At 34.4% G+C, this 21,503-nt stretch overlaps 1 protein-coding gene across 7 annotated transcripts in view; it reads right to left on the reverse strand.

The window, feature by feature from the left end:
* DNM1L (dynamin 1 like) overlaps positions 1-21,503 on the reverse strand; it is an 89,854-nt gene that overhangs the window by 38,896 nt on the left and 29,455 nt on the right. For all 7 annotated transcript variants that reach the window (XM_027844346.1, XM_027844344.1, XM_027844343.1 and 4 more), the window contains exons 3-8: positions 5,780-5,826; positions 5,399-5,470; positions 3,762-3,848; positions 3,263-3,425; positions 1,851-1,971; positions 852-983 (exon numbers count right to left, since the gene is read on the reverse strand). In XM_027844346.1, the coding sequence (XP_027700147.1) occupies positions 852-983; positions 1,851-1,971; positions 3,263-3,425; positions 3,762-3,848; positions 5,399-5,470; positions 5,780-5,826 (622 nt within the window). The remainder of the gene's footprint in view (positions 1-851; positions 984-1,850; positions 1,972-3,262; positions 3,426-3,761; positions 3,849-5,398; positions 5,471-5,779; positions 5,827-21,503) is intronic.

A 21,503-nucleotide genomic window follows, 5' to 3' on the forward strand; every position in this document is an offset into this window, starting at 1 on the left:
GGAAGGCAGGCAGTCCTTTCGTTTGCAGTTGTGATCAAAGCCTGAAGGATCAGGAAAGATCTGACAGGAAATGCCATCCTTCCAGGTATTCAGCCCAATCTCATCCATACATGGGGTGCTCATCATCACCTCGATCATGTCAGCTGATCTCAGATTATCAGGGCAGTAAATGGGGAAATATAGACATGAAATCTTAAGGGAGGCTGCCCTATGCCCTTGGATATTTAAAAAATGGTCCCTGGGCCAGAGGTAAGAGGGCACTGAAGTGATCTAGCATCCAGCAGTTTTCTAGAGCTTTTAGGGGCAACAGAGGGATTCACCGTTCCAGGAGGGCAAGATCTCAGATGCACTGGATCCCACTGCTCTCAACCACCACCTGGAGGAAAGGCTAGCAAGCAGACATGCTGATTCCCTTCCCAATGAGCTCTCCCCAATATGGTTTCATAATGGACATTAAAGAACATGCATTACTATCTATTTTGCCACTGCACCCTAAGGACCACTAGGCCTTTCCATCTGACTTACAGCTGAAACCTATGTGTTATTTCCCCTTATTAAAATGTGAGCTGCTTGAGACCAGTGATTCTTATATGGTGCTTTTCACATAAGTGAGTGATTAATAATTTCTTTTTCATTCACTCACTTATTTTTGCTGATAATGTAAGTTTAGAGTACTTTTTAAATAAATTCCAATGTTAGTTTCTTAATACTAATGCACAGTCAGTAAAACTCTAATTGCAAAGTAACAAAACTATAAAATTATACTTAAGTAAATCACTGTTTAAGTCTCAATTGCTGAAACTTCTGGAAAAGGAAAAAGAATGTTTCATATTTAAAGTAGGAAATGTTACCTATTCAGTGTCCTAGCAAGATATTTTGTTCCATTTCTATTGGCTAATGATGGATATTTCTTTTGAAGAAAAGCATATTCATCACGGATAGAATCAGATACACTCTTCTTATTGTTAATATCCAGCTGGCTCCTAGGGGTTGAAAGTAACAAAATTATTACAAGAAAGTGCTATCAAACTGAATTAGTCTTTTATCTGCCTTAATTGAATATATGAGCAAATTATTCTCCCTTATTCTTATCAACTTTATTATAGTGTCTTTTCCCCCACTCTTGGCCACAACATGAGTTGAGTAAAAACATTTCACTAAAACATGTGCTATATACATGTCTTCTCCATGAACCTGTTTGTTGAAAACTACTCTTATAATAAAACACCAATTACCCACAAAGTACAACGTTCAACTCTTATGTACATCTACCTTATGTCAGCTGACTGAAAAAAAAAAGGGGGGGGGGAAACTGGTAGATAGATGGGGCTGGTGTGATACAGAATAGAGACTGGGGGGAAGGGGAGAGGAAGGAGGGTAAGGCGAGGAGAAGAGAAAAGTTAAGAAGAATTATAGGTTGCTGAAGTTTGAAAGGGCCTTAAAGGAAATCTAGTCCAACCCTCTCATGTTACTTATGAAGCAAAACGAGGCCTAGAGGTTAAATAACTGGCCCAATATCACAGAGACACACCTAAAATCTAGCTCTCTTCATTCTCACTTTAATGTTATTTGTTCTATTTAAAATTGCTCCACACATCTTTTTATTCCTACACTTATAAGGGTTCCTTATGTTCTTATGTAGCCATTCTTTATTTAAAGCAAGAACAAAAAGCTTTAATGAAGTATCTCGGTTCACCCCCACATCCAACAAGACTCACTTCTTTATTAAGAACACAAGTATAATATATGAGAACGTATTTTTTAAAATGTACCTCAAATAGGTTTCAGAAATAAAGACTTTCACTGAAACCAAGATATTATAATTATAATCTCCTTTCCTACTAACGTACCTGTTTACCACTCCAATTATGCCAAGTTTAACTGGAATGACCCTTCCCATCAACACATCCATTGCATCAGTACCAGCATCCATGAGATCTAGTTTAGTGATTACAGCAAGGGTTCTACGACCTAACAAATGTAAATAAGAAAATACCCATTAATAAGAAACAATCACTAAATGTTGACATATCAGTTCAAAACCCTCTAGAGTTAGTCTTAAAAAAAAAAAAAAAGTTAGCCATGGAAAATACACATTCAATAATAATTCTTTCAAAACAAATATAATGCAGTTACAATCCCCAAAGAGTGAGTATCTTACACATGGGATAATTTTGTTTATATTCAATGAATTTAAAGCTACAGAATTTTTTAAAATTACGTTTAAGAATCAAAGTGCTATTCATTAAGTCCCTTTATTTCTAACAAGTAGGGAAATTGGAAAAATCCACAAATAAAGATTCTGTATATACAAAGATATTCATTTTCATCAAACTACATTCTTATCTTCCCCCTTCAAATTTTTCTCTAAATTCTCTTCTCTTGTTATACCAGCTATTAAAAACCAACTGAAAAAAAGAAATAGCTTATTTTCTGATATGAGGATATTTATACCAGCATTTAAAACTACAAAAAAAGAATATACATTTAAAAAAACAAATATCCTAGTGATATTCAAGGAGGAAAATCTCTACTTAGGTACACTTAAGTATACAAATATAATAGGACTCCATATTAGCCTTAGCAAAAGAAGGTAAGGCTATCAACTGCCTTACAGTCATTCTATATCATAGTAAGAGATACAACACTACGGTGAGGACATAACATAATTGATAGCATTTTGAAAATCCATGACATATCAAGGCATTCAAAAACAGAATTTTAATGTTTTTCAAAACACATGGAAGTCTAAAATGTTTTCTCTGTGCATTCCTATAAGGTTTCTCAGAACAGTTCTCAGAGCATGCTAGACATGTTATCAAATTTTCCTCAAAGAAATAAACAGAAAAAAACCCAAAAGTAAAAAATTATATTCTGTATTAGCATTTTTCTTTAAAAATAACAAATAGAAAGCATTTTCATTTAAATATACTATTTAATTTATAATTAGTTTCACTAGCATTAGGCAAGAACACAAAAACTACTTTTCTCCCTCCTTTTTATTTGAGGTTTTTTCTTTCTTTCTTTCTTTTTTTTTTTTGGTGAGGTAATTGGGGTTAAGTGACTTGCCCAGAGACACACAACTGGTGAGTGTTATGTGTCTGAGGCTGGATTTGAACTCAGGTCCTCCTGAATCCAGGGCTGGTTCTCTATCCACTGCACCACCTACCTGCCCCTCCCCCTCCTTTTTAAAGATAGATTTACAGGTAGACTATATCTATTCCCTTTTCCCACCAACCAATTACAAACTTTTATTCCTTACCATCTGGATCTACCTCTCTTGAAATTTTAAGAGCCTCTGATGTTGCCATATCTGTATTAGCAGCAGTGACAGCCAAAATAATGGAATTAGGGTTACTAATGAAACGAAGGATGAGTTCTCTGATTTGAAGTTCAATATCCTTTGGTTGATCACCCACAGGTACCTAAACAAAACAAAGATTGGAACAGAATTACAATAAAAATTTAAAAATAATTACAATAAAGTATACTCAACATCTGCTAGTGTTTGGTTGAAGAAGAAACAAATGTAACAAAAATCAATATCATAAGCATGAAGACCAAATTCTAATAGTAGAGATTCTAATAGACTAGCCAATGCCATTCTTGGCCATGTATAAAAAAACACAGCTGAAGGATGCAGAATGTGAACACTGTTTATGGGGTTAATGAACAAGACCACCGTATTTTTTTACAAGATAAAAGTGCCAATTAATAGGTGACATCCTACCCGCAATGAAGGAAGCAAAATTTTTCCTTACCTTTGTCATGCCTGGCAAATCCACAAGAGTCAGGTTTACAACATTAGGTGAAAAAATTTTTAGATGAATAGGTTCAGGACTCACCCCCTAGAAATTAAGTTGTTTAAAATATTACCATTAATTAAAGCTATACAAAAATCTATCCAATTAACATATTGAGAATGATTTAAAACTAATTATTCCATGTAAATGGACACTGAATTAAATCATGCTCCTTGAAGCATAAATACACATAGCAACAGCCTGATAAAATATTATAATAGCTTAAAGGTCCTGTGGTATAAAAACTGTGTAACAAAGGACTTATACAGCATTACCATGGTTATTAATACTCCACTTTCTTCATCTCAATTTGAAAGTCTTTTCTTTTCTGATTCTTCAAAGCTAGCTATCAACATACACAAATCAACACAAATTATTTGCTGCTGTAAAAAGATAGTGATTCCTCTCTGCCACAAACAGATTTTGGTTGAGACCGTGTCTTCCCCATTCCCTACCTCCTCTCCCCAGCTCATCAAATGTTGTGGATTTGGGTCATCATGAATAAGGGACTAGAAAGCCTAAACTGCTCTTTCTAGCCTTTGCAAATGCTATTTTCATTACTCTGAAATGCTTTCCCTTCCCTATCTTCCTTAACCCGTTTCAAAACTCATCTGTGAAGCTTTTCTTGAACAACCTCCTTACTGAAATTCCTACCTGTAAGATCCTTCCTACCTCTAAATCTATCATTCTATTTTAACTTATATCTATAATTTGCTGTTTTTTAAATGGTGTGAAAGACAGCCAATGCAAAGGCATGGAAGCAAGAGCTGCAGTATTCTGTGTGAGTAACAGAGATAAGGTCAGCTTGGAGAGTGCAGGAGGGAGAATGATGTATAATCAAGCTAGAAAGATAAACTAAGGTCAGGTTGTGAAGAGCTTTAAAAGCGAAACAAAAGACTTTATATTTGATTCTAAAGGCAAAAAGAAGTCACCAGAGTATAATGATCTGGGAAAATCATTCTGGCAGCAGTGTAGAGGAAAAACTAGAATGAGGAGAAATTCGAGGCAGAAAGAATAATTAATAAATAGGCTATTGCAAAATCCAAGTGAAAAGTGATGGCCTGAACTAAGGTAGTCACTGTGTGAGGAGAAAGACGAGTTTGGATATGAGAGATGCTCTGGAAGTAGAAATGGCAAGAGCTGACAATTCATTGGGTATTGGGAGAATGGAAGAATGGTGATGCCTTTGACAGAAACAGGGAATTTTGCAAGAGGTGAGTTTTGGGGGAAAGACAATGAGTTCCATTTTAGACAAGTTGTATTTGAGATGTGTCCAGTGAATCTAGTTGGGGAAACCTAATCTGTTGTGAGAGTATTGAATACAGCAGCTAAAGCAAAGTGATATATGCATGGCAATATCAGAAATATATCATTTTAAAAACTAAAATTTTTGATGTTCTAAGAGCCCATAGGAAAAAAAATAACTGAAGATTTGTTTATGAATTTTTTTTATATCTATTAAAGGTATAAGCACTTGAAGAAAATGGAATACATTCTCTATGCACACACCGCAGGGGTTCAATAAATATTTGTTTTCATTACTTCTGTTGATACTAATCAGCTCTAAAGAACATTTCAGCATCAAAAATCCATACCTTATTATTTCCTGAAATCCTCTCTGTTTCATTTTCAATTTCTTGTCGAATTTCATCAAAATCAGTGTATAGCTAAAACAAAGTATTAAAAAATTAATTTATTAAAAAATTTAAATTTTTACACTTGGGTAAAACACGAACCACAAACCGGGATCTTTGGCAAAATCTTGAGGTACAGAAACCTCAATTAATTTGGTGAACAAGATTATTTGGGAAATAATTGTCTCTTTTGCTTAATGGTTTTAAAAAAGTTCCTTCAAAATTATGTCAAATAACCAACAGTAGGAACTCAACTGGTCTCCTTTTTCATCATAAAAACAAAAATGTTTTAAGTGTTACTAAAATATTAAAATTACTCCCCAAACATATTTGTGTAATTACCTTATTTTTGGTGTGCAGAAATTTACCCCACTCTTCAGCTTGAATACCTGAAAACAAATAACCAATACTTTAGACACTACTACAAACCTTCTTCTTTAGGTTCATTTAAATAGTTAAAAGAGCCAAATTCATATGTAGTTCTATCCATCTACACAGGTAAATATATATTAGAGCACTTAATAAAAAATTAAGTTTGTTCAAGATTTGGGATAAATTAGCCTGTTGTTTTTTCCTATAATAAAAATGTTTTTGAGTACTGCTAAATACATTTTTTTTAAATTATTATTTTAGTCTGAATGTGATCTCATTGGCATAAGAAATTCCAAGTGAGAAAAATCCCAATGACAAAAATGCAGATTGTTCTGCAACTTAAAAGTCTTGGAAAGTTGCTATTGCCAGTATGTGACATCTCCAGAAGAACTGAGAACTTAAACCAATATCTTCCTAATTATGAGGTCTGTACTCTATCATGTCATACTACCCTGATAAAATAATGCCTTTTGAAAGTTGAAAGACCTGTCTTTTATTTCAAAATTACAAACTGTAAAGAAGATTTCTTTTGAAATCTGCATCTGATTAACAAAATTACTTTCCTTTTTTTAATAGACACTGTTTGATAGGAAAATATCAGTTAAAATCTTTAAATAGTATTATCTCCTATAAAAATATCTAATTTAGTTAAAAAGTGAAAAAAGTGAAAATTCAACTAAGCAAAGGGGACATAAAACATATCTAGACATAGTTAATAAAGGAAAACCTCAACAACTGAAGAGCATAGGTGTGTATATTTTTCATTCATATATAAAACTCTGGTTTCTGTTAACCATTCAAAAGTTCTGCTTGATTGTATCTATCTTTTTAAGTGAAGTCCTTGACATTCTGAAAGCTTCCCTAGTGTCCGCCCCACCCACCAATCTCCATGCCAATGTAAAATCGCCTACAAAACAAATTTTCCCCATTTTAAATATATCTGATAGAAAGCCAGAGTTGTAGGTACACAGAGATTGAGGGTAGGGTAGAAATTAAGTAGAAGCAGAAAACAAGACCTAGGAATGGGCAGTTGGTCCACTTTACAGATTCGAGATTATGTTACATAGTATATAGAAAAAAGAACTGTTGTTTCTCTGGAAATTCTTCCTATCTCATCTCCCGAATTCAGATATTTCCTTCATTTTCCAAAAAACACTAGGCAACACCTTGGAGGTGATACTCTGGAAAGTGACACTGTTGAACTTCTTAAGGAGTTGGATATGATAAATGGTCCTAATTTTTCCAATTTAAGATTGCTTTAAAATGCTAAGTGTTAATGCAAACATACAAACAGACTCTACTATATTATAAGCATCAACTTGATAGCTCTTTTATAGTATACCTAAAACCAAAAAACAATTTCACCACAGTAAAAGTGACATAAAATACTAAAGCTAATTAAGATTTCCTTTGGTAGGAAAAGCAAAGAATAGTGGGGAAAAACATGCTCCTCTCTCATAAGTGAAGTGTTTTAACTATTTGAAGCACAAAAGGGTAGTCCCTTTCCTATAAAGTCACACTGCAGAACCTCAAATAGATGGGTACTTCTATCTCAGAAAAAAATATATTAATTTACTGTATAACAACAACGCCCTAGGTTTACTTTTAAATACATTAAACATTACATTCATCATAAAAAAATTCTTAGAGGCTGATGCAAAGCCCAAAAGGTTATAAGAATCACTAAAACCTAAAACTGAAATAGAGAGGGAAAAAATGACTAAGAATGCATACAGGCTGTAAGAATATTCAAGCATACATGCAGGTTTATAATAGAAAAAGAAGGGACAAAAGCAAGTGGATAAAAGAAACCTTTAGAAAGGTGTCTTGAATTTTTCCATGTTGCAGGGTCTGCAGTTAAAAAGAAATAGCACAGAATGATAAGTTTAGCACTTATTGTTGAAATTTTATATCATTTTATCAGATGCAAAAAGCATAACACATTTGAAATGTGCATATCGTTCAAACATTCAGAGGTACACTCAACTAGGATGTTTTAACAGATAGAAAAAAACTAGACATGTGTCTATATATATAATACATATACATACATATATATACACACATACATAACATATACATATATACAAGACACTGCCATCTCTCAGCTCTAGACATTTTCTCTGGCTGTCTCTCATGTGTGAAATGCTCTCCCTCCTTTCATCTTCAATAGGAAGCCTTTCCCAACACCTTTTAATTCTAACACCTTCTCTCTCTTAATTATTTCCTATTTATCTTGTATACAGCTTATTTGTTCCTATTTGTTTGTTGTCTCCCACCTGCCTTGTCAGCTCGTTGAGGCCAGAGGCTGTCTGTTGACTTTTTATATTTTTAGTGCTTAGGACAGTGCCTGACACAGAGTAGGCACATAATAAATGTTTACTGACAACTTGTATGTACTTGTATAAACCATTAGACTATTAACTCCTTGAGAACAGACATTGTTTCATACTTTTATCTCCAGTGTTTGACACATAGGCAATTAATAAATGCTTTCTGATTGATAATGACCAAGCATTTTCTATGTTATATAACTTCGTCAATTTTTAAATTTATTAGACAGAATTATACAATTTTAGCGGTGGAAAACACTGGTTTAACTTCCTCCTTTCATTGCGCAAGGAAGTAAATTTAAGTGATTTGTCTAAACGTTACATTATTTAGGTAACAGTAGACAGGCTTTAGAATCCAGGATATCTGGTTATCAGGTCAGTGGCCATTAGACTATTTCATACATGGTTAACTATTGTAATTAAAAAACATTAAAATAATATAATATTATTTTTATATATAATTATATATTATAAATAAAAACATTTAAATAATAAAAACATTAAAATTCACTTCCTAAAATGAATCATAGCATGTTGATTTAAATTTAGGTTCTAAGTATGCTGTAATTTATACCATAAATTTCCTATCAAAGCCTTGATATCCTAGTTGGTATGTATTCGGGGATGAAGGGGAAATATACAAAACAGAATTTCCAGAATTTAAAGAACCTACAAAAGACATTAAACATTAAAAAATTTATTAGTCTTATTTTCTAATATTTTAATGACTTTCTTCAACAACTCTCTATCATAATAAAGAAATACATGTAGTCAGGCAAAACCAACCAATAGTGCAACTCTTTTGGAATACGTTTGCCACATTCTATTTTAGTTATTCTGAGTTCAGTTGCCTTTTTCTGTTGTTTATACTTTTTAGTCATATGTATATTGTCCTCCCAGTTCTATTACTTAGATCTATACCAGTTACCCAAGTATTTCCATATTTCTCTAAATTCCTTCTATTTTATCAAAATTCCTTATGACATAACAATATTATATTATGTTCATATGGCACAATTTGTTCAAATATTCCCTGATAGACACTGACTTTATTTCTACTTTATGAATATTTTCGTATACATGGGACCTTTTGTTTTTTCTTGACTTCTTTTGTGTATATACCTAGGAGTGTGACGGCTGAGTCAAAGGATAGCATTTGTTGCATAATTACAAATTATTTTCCAGAATAGCTGAACCAGTTCACAGCTCCACCTACAGTGTATTATAGAGAAATGATTTTTGGTTTTATATATGTGTCAATTCTCTATATGTCTTGGAAATCAGATCTGATTAATACATTTTTCCCTATTCCACAACTTCTCTTTTTCTAACTACATTGATTTCATTTATGCTATTGCTTTAAAATGTTATGTAATCAAAATTGCCTATTTTATCTTTCATATTTATCTCATTAGGTTTCATTGGGTTAAGAATTTTCCTCCTCATCTGTGGAAGGTTATTTCCTTCCATTCTCTGAAATTTTTTTTTGATGTGACTATATTTAAGTAAAGTATACACTTGGCAAATAATGTTTTCCATGTTGAAAAATGGCAGTCTAAACCTCCTTTCTGCCAAGCTGCTTTCCAATTTTCCTAGCAGTTAACTGAATGGATTCCTTTCCTCGGAAGCTTACGTTCTTGAGTTTATTGACATGGGCTACTATACTCATTTGTGTGTTTCTTCTATTCCACTAATCTCCTTTTCTCTTCTTTTGGTTAAATAATTGGTTTGATCATATCATTTAAATAAGTCCTGCTTAAAAGTACAATTTGAAATTGGATAATTATAGGTTGTCTTTATTCTTAATTTTTTCATTATTCCTCTTGAGATTCTTGACTTTTATTCTTTCCAGATGAATTTTGTTATTTTTGTCCTATTCTACATAAAATAATCCTAAAATAGTATGATTTTTATACCATTAAATCTGAAAATAAATTTAGTTTCTATTGTCACTTTTATATTTATAAAGCCTAGCCTTGTACAATGAAACTCTCCAATTATATGCACTCTCCAAGCACAGTGAAGAGTGCTTTGTAATTATATTTATACAAATCCTAAGTGTGTCTAGGTATGTTAACTCCCAAGTATTTTATGCAATTGTTAATTATTTTGAGCGAAATTTCTCTATCTTTTCCACCTGGGTTTAGTTATATACAAAAATGCTGATGATTTGTGAGTTTTTGTATACTGCTACTATTCTAAAATTATTTCAATTAATTTTTTCATTGAATCATTACGGTTGTTTCTTGAGGAAACTTTCATATCGTCCTTCAGTTTTCTTCATTGCTGTCATCTGGGCTGAGCATTGGGCCGGTAAGGCTATAGGTGAGGCTTGCTGGAGAGAAGGCAGGTGAGGTGCAAGAGTAGGTGTTGGGAAAGGTGAATAAGTTGAGCTGGTAGGTGAATACCTGGGGGAGGTACAGGGGAATAAGTATGGCAGGTAGGTAAGATGGAGTACAGACTATTGAGGTTAGCAAGTAGGTAGGTGAATATTTCAGGGTGGAGTTGGTAAGTGGAGCTGATAGGCCCCACTTCTGCAGGAGGGTGAATGCTTGGAAAAAATACACTCCAATGAGCTGGGGCCATCAGAAACACTGGCTGAGATTTACTTAGGTGAGATAGGAGAGCTAGGACTAGAGCTGCGGGGAACTTGGAGCACCCATTGCAAACTGTGGTAAATAGGCTAGGAGAGATAGGGGGGAAGGGAGGACGGTACACAGATAGAAGAGGTGGGTGATACTGGACTATAAATAGGCCTGGCAGGCAAGTAGTTAAGGAAGATAGGAAGAGTAGCTGGGAAAGGTGAGTGAACAGAAAGTTTTGATTTCTCTTTGTCTATGCTTATTCTATCAAATTCTTTACTCAGCTTACTGGTATAGGTAGCACTTCTAGCACTATGCTACTCTGTTTTACTCAAATTTTATTAGCAAAGCTTCTACTGTTTCTCTCCATCACAAATAATGGTAGCTGTTTATTGTAGCTATTATAGTAATAAATGGCCCCTTTATTTCAAGACATCTTAGTGTCAGGGTGATATATATGTGTATATGTGCGTGTATACATATATACATATGATGATATAACCATGAAATCTTAATTGTTTTTAAATATTCTTAATTATATTGATAGTTTTTCTAATGTTACACTTTACATTTGATGAATCTAATCCGGTCATAGTGAATAATATTTTAGAATGTTGCTTATAACTTGTTACTAATATTTCAGCTAATATTTCCACATCAATAATCATTAATGGTGTTGATTCATAATTTTCTTTCTTCTGCTTTCTCTCTCCTTGATTTGTGATTGAGGATCACAGTGATCTCATAGACAAAATTTGATAAAATGCCTTCTGTCTCCATTTTTGCAAAAAGTCTGTGGAGCACAGGAGTTCACTGTTCTTTTAAATGTTGGATTCTCACACCCTGAAAACTGCCAAACATGATAAAATATACAGGAATTATGGAGACACACACTAATAAAACGTTGGCCACGTTGTAAATTGGAACAACCACCCTGAAAAGCAATTTAGATTTAAGAGAGCAACTAAAATATTCACACCCTTTGACACAAAGATTTCATTGCTAAACATATACTTAGCATGAAAGAGGACAATAATAAGAAGAAAAGTTTCATAATCACCAAAATATTTATAGGAGCATTTTTTTTTGGTAGTAGCAACAAAGCAGAAGCCCATCATTTAGGGAAGAAAAGTGATGCATGTGCATTTAGTAAAATATTACTACTCTACAAGAAACAATGACTATGCTGACTATGATAAGTAACTATAAAAACTAATGAAAGTGAAGTAAGCAGAACGAGAACACTATATGCAATGACTACAACAATGTAAATAATAACAAAATAATTAAAATGATTTGCAGTGGAATTATGGACATGGTTGGCTCCACACCAATACCTATTATGTGAACTTTTAAAAAATAATTTTTTCTTATATAAAATTTAGCATTTGGTGAAATTGCATTTTTTTTCCTGTAGCCAGCATCCCTCTCCTTAACTTTTTTGCTTCTAAGGGAGAATTCTGGTAAAAGACACAAAAGCTTCCCTCCCACCAATAAATATTGTGCTGAAATATAAATCTCAGTCATATTTAAATTTTTTTAAAAAAAGAAGGCTCCTTTTTTAACTTCTTGGGACAGGGATGAAAAGAATAAATAGCATAATAAACTTATACTGGCACCAATTAAAAGGTGTCAAACTTTTGTCAACTTTGTCAAGAGAGGTCTAGAACCATGCCCCCCCATCCATCCCAACATACGCGCGCGCGCACGCGCACACACACACACACACACACACACACACACACACAGAATCACAATCTCAGAATTGGAAAGAATCTCAGAGGCCACCTACTCCAACCTGTATGTAACTGAACAGCAATGTCCTCTCTAATTCCACTTTGGGAAGTTTTTCCTGACAGCAAGCCAAGATCTTGTTTCTTTCCACCTACTAATCACTGCCCCTTGTTCACTCTGCTTCAAAGGTCAAGAAAAATAATCTAGTACTTCATTCCATATGACAGCCCTTCAAATACTTAAAAGACACATTCTCCTCGAGTCTTCTCTTCTCCAGACTGAACACCCCTTAATTTCTTTAAATGACCCTTGTATGACATTCTCCAGTTCCCTCACCTCCTCTGTGTATGTTTCAGATTGATTATTTCTTTCACAAAATGTAGCACTAAAAACTAAATATAATATTTCATATATAGTCAACCTAGGATGAAATAAAAATGTAACTATCATTTCCTGTAATTTGGACAAGCCTCAATGCAGCCTGACTGCATTAGTTTCTTTGGCTGCCATATGACACAGCTGACTTACTTTAATCCTTCAAGTCAACCAAAATCCCCAAATCTTTTTCATGGGAACTTTGCCTAATAAATATTTCTGTGGCCTGTACTTATGAAGATTATTAACTAAAATCAAGTCATTACATTTATATTAGATTACACTAAATGTCATTATTAGATTTATTTTGGACTGCTGAGATCTTTCTGGATCTTAAATCTTATCATCAAAATCAATGTCTATCCCTCTCAATTTTGTATCACTTACATCACTTTTGTAATCACTTACTTTTTGTATCACTTGTATCACTTACACTTGTATCACTTGACAAGCATGCAATTTACACTTTTATTTAAGTCATCAATAAAAATGTTAAGTGGCACAGGATCAAGAAAAAATAAAATCCCATTTTCATAGGTTGGGTAGAACTGACCAAGGTCATCCCATTAAAATGAATTTTCTAGGGGAAAAAAAGAATTAAATATCTGACTATTTTACTGTATAAAGCTGATTATCCTATTGTTAAGACTCAACTACTATCTTCTAGGTTCTGACAATTCCCAGATATATGCCTGCGAGAACTATACAGAATAGTCAAACAGGGTCTTGGAACCAATGCAAATTACTTCATTATTCAGGAAACCAATGTAGTTAAGTGACTGAGGAAATGCTGTCTCTTGAAGATTATGATATATCATACATGGAATGTGCAGATTAAAGCATTCTAATAAATGGAACTGTAGCATGTTTCCTAAAACAGTCTGAATAACTTATTTTCTATTAGGTGTTGGGAAAATATCTGATGTCAGAGATGATCTCTAGATAATACTTTTAAACGTCATGGATATAAGCAGAAGTTTAAGTTTCTCTTCTAAATACTAAGTTTAAACAATACTGTAATACCTTGGACATTCAAACAAGTACTAGCAATAATCATTATAGTTTACTTTGGTTTTATTTTATGGAGAAATAATATCCTTAATGTATATCTAAACATTGTAACCTAATGTCAGCTCACTACATTCTGTGGTTGGATAACCATACATAGTTATAAAAAAAGATGAATAATGAAATTGAATTACTCCTTGTTTTCTAAAACACACTGTTTTGAAGTATCTTTAAAGAGACTAACCAGCTGAACAGACTAGGTCCACAACATACACAAACAAACACATGTTGGCTTGTTTCTGATAAACCCAAAGACCCCCAGCTTTTGGGGTGAGATTTTACTATTTATAAAAACTGCAGAGAAAACTAGAAAGGAATATGGCAGAATCTAGGTTATAGACTACTATCTCATAAAGTACACAAAGTCAATCATCGTTTATTAAGCATTTATGTATCATACACTCTGCTTCAGACAGAAATCATAAACAAAATAGAAGAGCAAGGAAGAAATTACCTCTCAGATTTACTGATAGGTAAAGATCTTTGTCTATGACCACACAAGAGACTGAGAGGATCATAAAAAACAAAATGGACAATTTTAATTACATAAAATTTTAACTTGTTTGCATAAACAAAACTGATGCAGCCAAAATTAGAAAGAAAAGATAACTGGGGGAAAAATCTTGCTAACAGCTTCTCTAATAAAGATCTCATTTCCAAAGATACATAAAGAATTGACTCTATTTAAAAGAATAAGAGCCATTCTCAGTTGATAAAACATTAAAGAATATGAACAAGCAGTTTTCAAAGGAAAAAACCCAAACTATAAACATTAATCATTAGAAAAATGCAAAATTCTTATTAAAAATTTAAAAAATTAGAAAAACGCAAATTAAAGCAATTCTAAGGTTTCGCCTTACATCTATCAGATTGGCAAAACTGACACAAGAAAAATCACAGATGTTGAAAAAGCTGTGGGAAAATGTGCACAGTGATGCACTATTTGAACTGTGAAATGGATCACCCAAAATTAAATAGTGCAGACTATCTGATACAGGGACATTACTAGGCCTATCACTACAGAGAACAAAGAAAGAAGAAAAGCAGAAAATATTTACAGTAGATTTTTGTAGTGGCAAAAATCCTGTAAACTATTGAGGACTGATTGAATAAATTATGGTATATATAATGGAATGTTTCTGTGTCATAAGAAATAGACAATTTCAATGAAAACAGGAAGGACCCTTAAACAGATGAAGACTAAAGTGAGCATAACCAAAGAACAATTTATACAATAACAGACAATAATCCAGAAGGTCCATGATGAAACATATTACCCATTTCCTAATAAAAGAGATAACTGGGACATAATGAAACATGTATTTTGAACATGGCCAATTCAATAATCTATTTTGCTTGCCTATGTATATTTGTTACAAATAGGAGTGGTGAGAGGGAAATAAAAAAAGATTTTTTGCTAACTGAAAAAAATAAAATTTAATTTAAATTAGCATATACAAGTTGCTCTAAGTCTTAGGCCATAACTACAGTAAAGGGAGCAGGATTTTCTTTTTGTAGTTAGCAAAATGATACAAGCACTCATCTCTTCTAGGAATTGATTGAGCGGTGGATTCAGGAAAAGCCTATAAAGACTACTAATCAAAACAAAAATACTGCCAAGATGGAGCAATAACGGCAGCAATTTGTCTGAGCTTTCCCAAATTCTCCTTCAAGCAACTTAAAAAAAAAGCACCTCAAAGTGAATTCTGGAGTGGCAAAACCAAAAAATAAAAAAAGGGGTAAAACACCTTTCCAACTCAAGATAACTTAGAAGGTCAGCAGGAAAGATCTGTCCAACTGGAATGTGACTGGGTTGCATTTCAGCACAAGCCTTGCCAGCATAATCTGGGCCCCACAGGTCAGCAACAGGCCTTGGTGGTAAATGAATCTGAGATGTTGGCTTCCAGAAGTCTCATCCTACAGAATACATGGGGATCAGACAACTAGTCATAAGGAGACTACAAGGGATACTTTGTAGGCACTGGAAGCACAACTCCTTGCATTGCTCATACGTTATCTCAAGTCACAGTCTCAGGGCAAGGAGGAGCACTAAACGGAGCTGGGACCCTGGTCACAGTTCTAGGGCAGAAAACAATGACCACCCCTCTCCTTAGAGCATACCAACAGAGAAGAACTGAAAACTTACAGACCAACAGAAATAGCTCTAAAAACAGCAGCATGAAAAACTTAAAGCTTGCGACAGTGTCCCCTCCAGTCCAGGAACAGAATCTAACTTTAACATAAAGTTAGAAGTCAAGAAATAGGTTGGAAAAATGACAAACAAAAAAAGAACCTGACCATAGAAAGTTATTATAGTGACAGGGAAGATCAAAATACATACTCAGAAGAAGACAACAAAATCAAAGCAACTACATACAAAATCTCAAAGAAAACTATGAATAGGTATCTGAACCAAAATGAACTCCTAGAAGAGCTTTAAAAGGATTTTTAAAACCAAGTAAGAGAGACAGGGGGGAAAACTGGGAAAAGAAATGAGAGTAATATAAAAAAAAAATCACGAAAAAAGAGTCAACAATTTAGAAAAGAGGTTAAAAAAATTACTGAAAAAACACCTTAAAAAACAGAATAGGCCAAATGATAAAAGAGGCACAAAAATCCAACGAAGAGAAGAACTCATTAAAAAGTAGAACTGGCTAAATGGAAGAGGAAGTACAAAAGCTCAATGAAGAAAATACATGCTTAAAAAATAAGAATTGGGCAAGTGGAAACTAACGACTCCATGAGACATCAAGAAACAAACAAAACCAAAAAAATGAAAAAATAGAAGAAAATGTGAAATATCTTATTGGAAAAACAACTGACCTGGAAAATAGGTCCAGGTGAGATACTCTGATAATTATTAGATTATCTGAAATCCATGATCTGAAAAAAAAGAGCCTAGATATTTTATTTCAAGAAATGAAGGAAAACTGCCCTGATATTCTAGAACCAGAGGGTAAAATAGAAATTGAAAAAATCTACTGATCACCTCCTAAAAGATATCCCCAAATGAAAACTCCCAGGAATATTATAGCAAAATTCCAGAGTTCCCAGTCAAGGAGAAAATACTGCAAGCAGCCAGAAAGAAACAATTCAAATATCATGGAGCTATTGTAGGATAACATAGGATTTAACAGCTTCTACATTAAAGGATTGGAAGGCTTGGAATATGATATCCTAGAGGGCAAAGAAGCTAGGAATACAACCAAGAGCTGAATATAATCCTTCAGAGAGAAAAAAAATGGGTATTAAATAAGATAGAGGGCTTTCAAGCATTCCTAATGAAAAGAAAAGAAAATATTCAAATACAAAACTCAAGAGAAGCATAAAAAGGAAAGAAAAATCATAAGGGACTCAATAAAGTTAAACTGTTCACATTCCTACGTGGGAAGGTGATACTTGTAATTTCTAAGAACTTCACCATTATTAGTTAGAAGGAGTATATGTGAAAGAGGTCACAGGTGTGAGTACAATGTAATGATAAGCTGAAGAAAAAAATTAAGAGGTAAAAAAGAGGGATGCACTGAGAGAAAGGGGAAAATTATCTCACATAAAAGAGGCACCAAAGAGTTTTTATAATGGAGGGAAAAGATGGAGAGTGGGGTGAGTGTGGCAGGCAATGCTTGAACCTTACTGTCATTGGAACTGGCTGAAAGAGGAAATAATATACATACTAATTAGGGTATCAAAATCTATCTAATTATACAGGAAATTAGGAGGTGAAGAGAATAAGAGAAGGGGGAAGGGGGTACTGATATAGAAGGGAGAAAGGATTAGAGGAAGTGGTAGTCAGAAACAAAACACTTTTGGGGAAGCGGGGGTAGAGAGAGAAAGAAAGAATAAGATGGAGTGGAATGCCTAGTAATCATAACTGAATGGGATGAATTCACCATAAACAGGAAGCAGATACAGAGTGTATTAAAAACCAGAATTCTACAATATGTTGTTTACAAGAAACATACTTGAAGCAGAAAGACACAAACAAAGTAAAGATAAGGGGCTGGAGCAGAATCTGTTATGGTTCAGCTGAAGTAAAACAAAAGTAGTGGTAGCAATCATGATTTCAGACAAAGCAAAAGCAAAAACAGATCTAATTAAAAAGATCTAATTAAAGAGAAACTGTATCTTTTTTTTAAACTTAATTTTTTTATTTGGTTTTACTTTTTTTAAAATTTATTTTAGTTTTCAACATTTACTTCCACAAGATTTTGAGTTCCAAATTTTCACCCCATCTCACCCCTCCCCCTACCCCAAGATGGCACGCATTCTGAACACCCCTTCCCCTAGTCTGCTTTCCCTGCTATCTCTCCCCTCTTCCCCTTCTATTTTCCTATAGGGCAAGATAGATTTCTGTACCCCATTTCCCGTATTTCTTATTTCCCAGCTGCATGTGAAAACATACATTTTTTTTAAAGATGTGTTTTTAAAACTTTGGGTTCCAAATTTTCTCCCTTCCTCCCTCCCCACCCACCCTCATTGAAAAGGCAAGCAACTGAATATAGGCTATACATGTGCAGTTATGCAAAACACTTCCATAGTAGACATGCTGTGAAAAACTAACTCTATTTCCCTTAATCCTATCCCACCCCCCCATTTATTCTACTCTTTCTTTTCACCCTGTCCCTCCTCAGAAGTATTTGCTTCTGATTACCCCCATTCCCAGTCTTCCCTCCTCTCTGTCATCCTCCTATTCTCTTGTCCACTTCCCCTACTATTTTCCTGTAGGGTAAGACAGATTTCCATACCCAATTGAGTCCCATTTCCCCTCCACTGTAAGAGCCTTTTCTTTTCTGTTTTTTTTTTTTTTTGTGAGATAATTTACCCCGTTCTACCTTTCCTTTTCTCCTTCTCCTAGTATAATCCTCTCTCACCCCTTAATTTTATTCTCCAGATATGACCCCTTCATCTTCAACTCACTCTGTGCCCTCTATCTATCTATCTATCTATCTATCTATCTATCTATCTATCCATCCATACTTACAATTTTTTCCCTCCTACTACCCTAATACTGACAAAGGTCTCATGAGTTACAAATAACAGTTCAACCATAATAAGTCTCTTATGATTTCTCTTTCCTGTTTAGCTCTTCATGTTCCACTTGAGTCTTGCATTGGAAAGTCAAATTTCTATTCAGCTCTGGTCTTTTCATCAAGAATGCTTGAAAGTCCTCTATTTCACTGAATGACCATTTTTTCCCCTGAAGAATTATACTCAGTTTTGCTGGGTGGGTGATTCTTGGTTGTAATCCTATCTTCTTTGCCCTCCGGAATATTATATTCCATGCCCTGCAGTCCCTTAATGTAGAAGCTGCTAAATCTTGTGTTATCCTGATTATGTTTCCACAATACTTGAATTGTTTTTTTCTGGCTGCTTGCAATATTTTCTCCTTGACCTGGGAACTCTGGAATTTGGCTACAATATTCCTAGGAGTTTTCCTTTGGGGATCTCTTTCAGGAGGAGATCAGTGGATTCTTTCAATTTCTATTTTGCCCTCTGGTTCTAAAATATCAGGGCAGTTTTCCTTGATCATTTCTTGAAAGATGATGACTAGGTTCTTTTTTTGATCATGGCTTTCAGATAGTCCAATAATTTTTAAATTCTCTCTCCTGGATCTATTTTCCAGGTCAGTTGTTTTTCCAATGAGATATTTCACATTGTTTTCTATTTTTTCATTCTTTTGGATTTGTTTTACAGTGTCTTGATTTCTCATAAAGTCACTAGCTTCCAATTGCTCTATTCTAATTTTTAAGGAAGTATTTTTTCCTTTTCCATTTGTCCAATTTTCTTCCTTCTCCATTTGTCCAATTTTGCTCTTTAGGGCATTCTTTTCTTCATTGGCTTTTTGGACCTCTTTTGCTATTTGGGTTAGGCTATTTTTTAAGGTGTTATTTTCTTCAGTATTTTTTTGGGTCTCCTTTAGCAAGCTGTTAATTTGCTTTTCATGATTTTCTTGCATCACTCTCATTTCTCTTCCCAGTTTTTCCTCTATTTCTCTTACTTGCTTCTCAAAATCCTTTTTGGGCTCTTCCAAGGCCTGGGACTGATTCATATTTTTCTTGGAAGTTTTGGATGTAGGAGCTTTGACTTTGTTTTCTTCTTCTGGTTGTATATTTTGATCTTCTTTGTCACCAAAGTAAGATAATATAATCTCTTTTTGCACCGCTTGCTCATGATTCCAACCAATTACTTGAGTTTTAAACTCTTTGTTAAGGTAAGAGTCTGTTTCCAATGTGGAGAATGTACTGTGCCAAGCTTTGGGGGTTTGTACAGCTGTTTTCAGAGATACTTCTAGGGACCTGAAAATTTTCAGTTCTTCCAAGGTGCTATGATAAGGGGCGAGGTGTTTTCTCTCCACCGCCACAACAAGCTTCACCATGCCAGCACTCCTCCTTGCCCCAAGACTGCCCCTCAGAACTGTGACCCAGATCCAAGCACAGGCAAAGCAAGAGATTCCTGCCTCAGCACTGGCAAAGAGATCCCTGCAATCTCCCTCTGATCAGCCACTCAATACCCCTCAGTCTGTGGGCTGGAAGCTCAGGAAACAGCCACGGCCCCAGGGGCGGCTAAGACCTAGCTTCTTCTCTGACCACAGTCACAAACTTTTCCCACTGACCTTCTAAGTTGTCTTTGGCGTTTGTGGGCTGAGAAGTCTGGAAACTGCCACAGCTGCCCGCGATTCAGTCCTCAGAGGCTTGCTCCACGGTCGCTGTGGCCTGCACCAAACGACGCTCCTCTATACCTTTCCGATCAGCCATCCAGGTTGTCTTGGGCTGGAAATTTGTTTTACTCTGTTTTTTGTGGGTTCTGCTGCTTTAGAATTTGTTTAGAGCCATTTTTTATAGGTATTTGGAGGGGTTTGAGCAAGAGCTCAAGCAAGTCACTGCTTTCCCTCCGCCATCTTGGCTCCACCCCCTGAGAAACTGTATCTTGCTAAAAGACAATGCCACAGACAATGAAGTAATATCAATATTAAACATATATGAATCAAATGCTATAGCATCCATTAAAGAAAAGCTAAGTGAGTTACAGGAGGAAATAGATAGTAAAACTGTACTAGTGAGGGACCTCAAATTTCAGAACTAGATAACTCTAACCAAAAAATAAACAAGAAAGCAGTTAAGGAGATAAACAGAATTTCAGAAAACTTACAAAACTCCAGAGAAAAACAAATGAGAATAAAAAAGAATATGCCTTTTTCTAGCACTACATGGCACCTACACAAAAACTGACCATGTATTAGGGCATAAAAAACCTCACAATCAAATGCAGAAAAGCAGAAATATTACATGCATCCTTTTCAGATCATAATCCAATAAAATTACGTTTAATAAAGGGCCATGGGAAGATAGATTAAAATTAACTGGAAACTAAATAATCTAATCCTAAAGAATGGGTGGGTCAAACAACAAATCATAGAAACAATCAATAATTTCATTAAAGAGAATGACAAGATAACAAAATTCATGGAATGAAGCTAAAGTAGTAGTTGGAGGAAATTTTATACCTCTAAATGCTTACATCAATAAAATAGTGAAAGAATAGGACAATGAACTGGGCATGCAGCTAAAAAAAAAAACCTAGAAAAAGAACAAATTAAAAATC

Source organism: Vombatus ursinus, unplaced genomic scaffold, assembly GCF_900497805.2.
Source record: "Vombatus ursinus unplaced genomic scaffold, bare-nosed wombat genome assembly UNPS02014941.1, whole genome shotgun sequence".
In the NCBI taxonomy this organism is placed as follows: Eukaryota; Metazoa; Chordata; class Mammalia; order Diprotodontia; family Vombatidae; genus Vombatus; species Vombatus ursinus.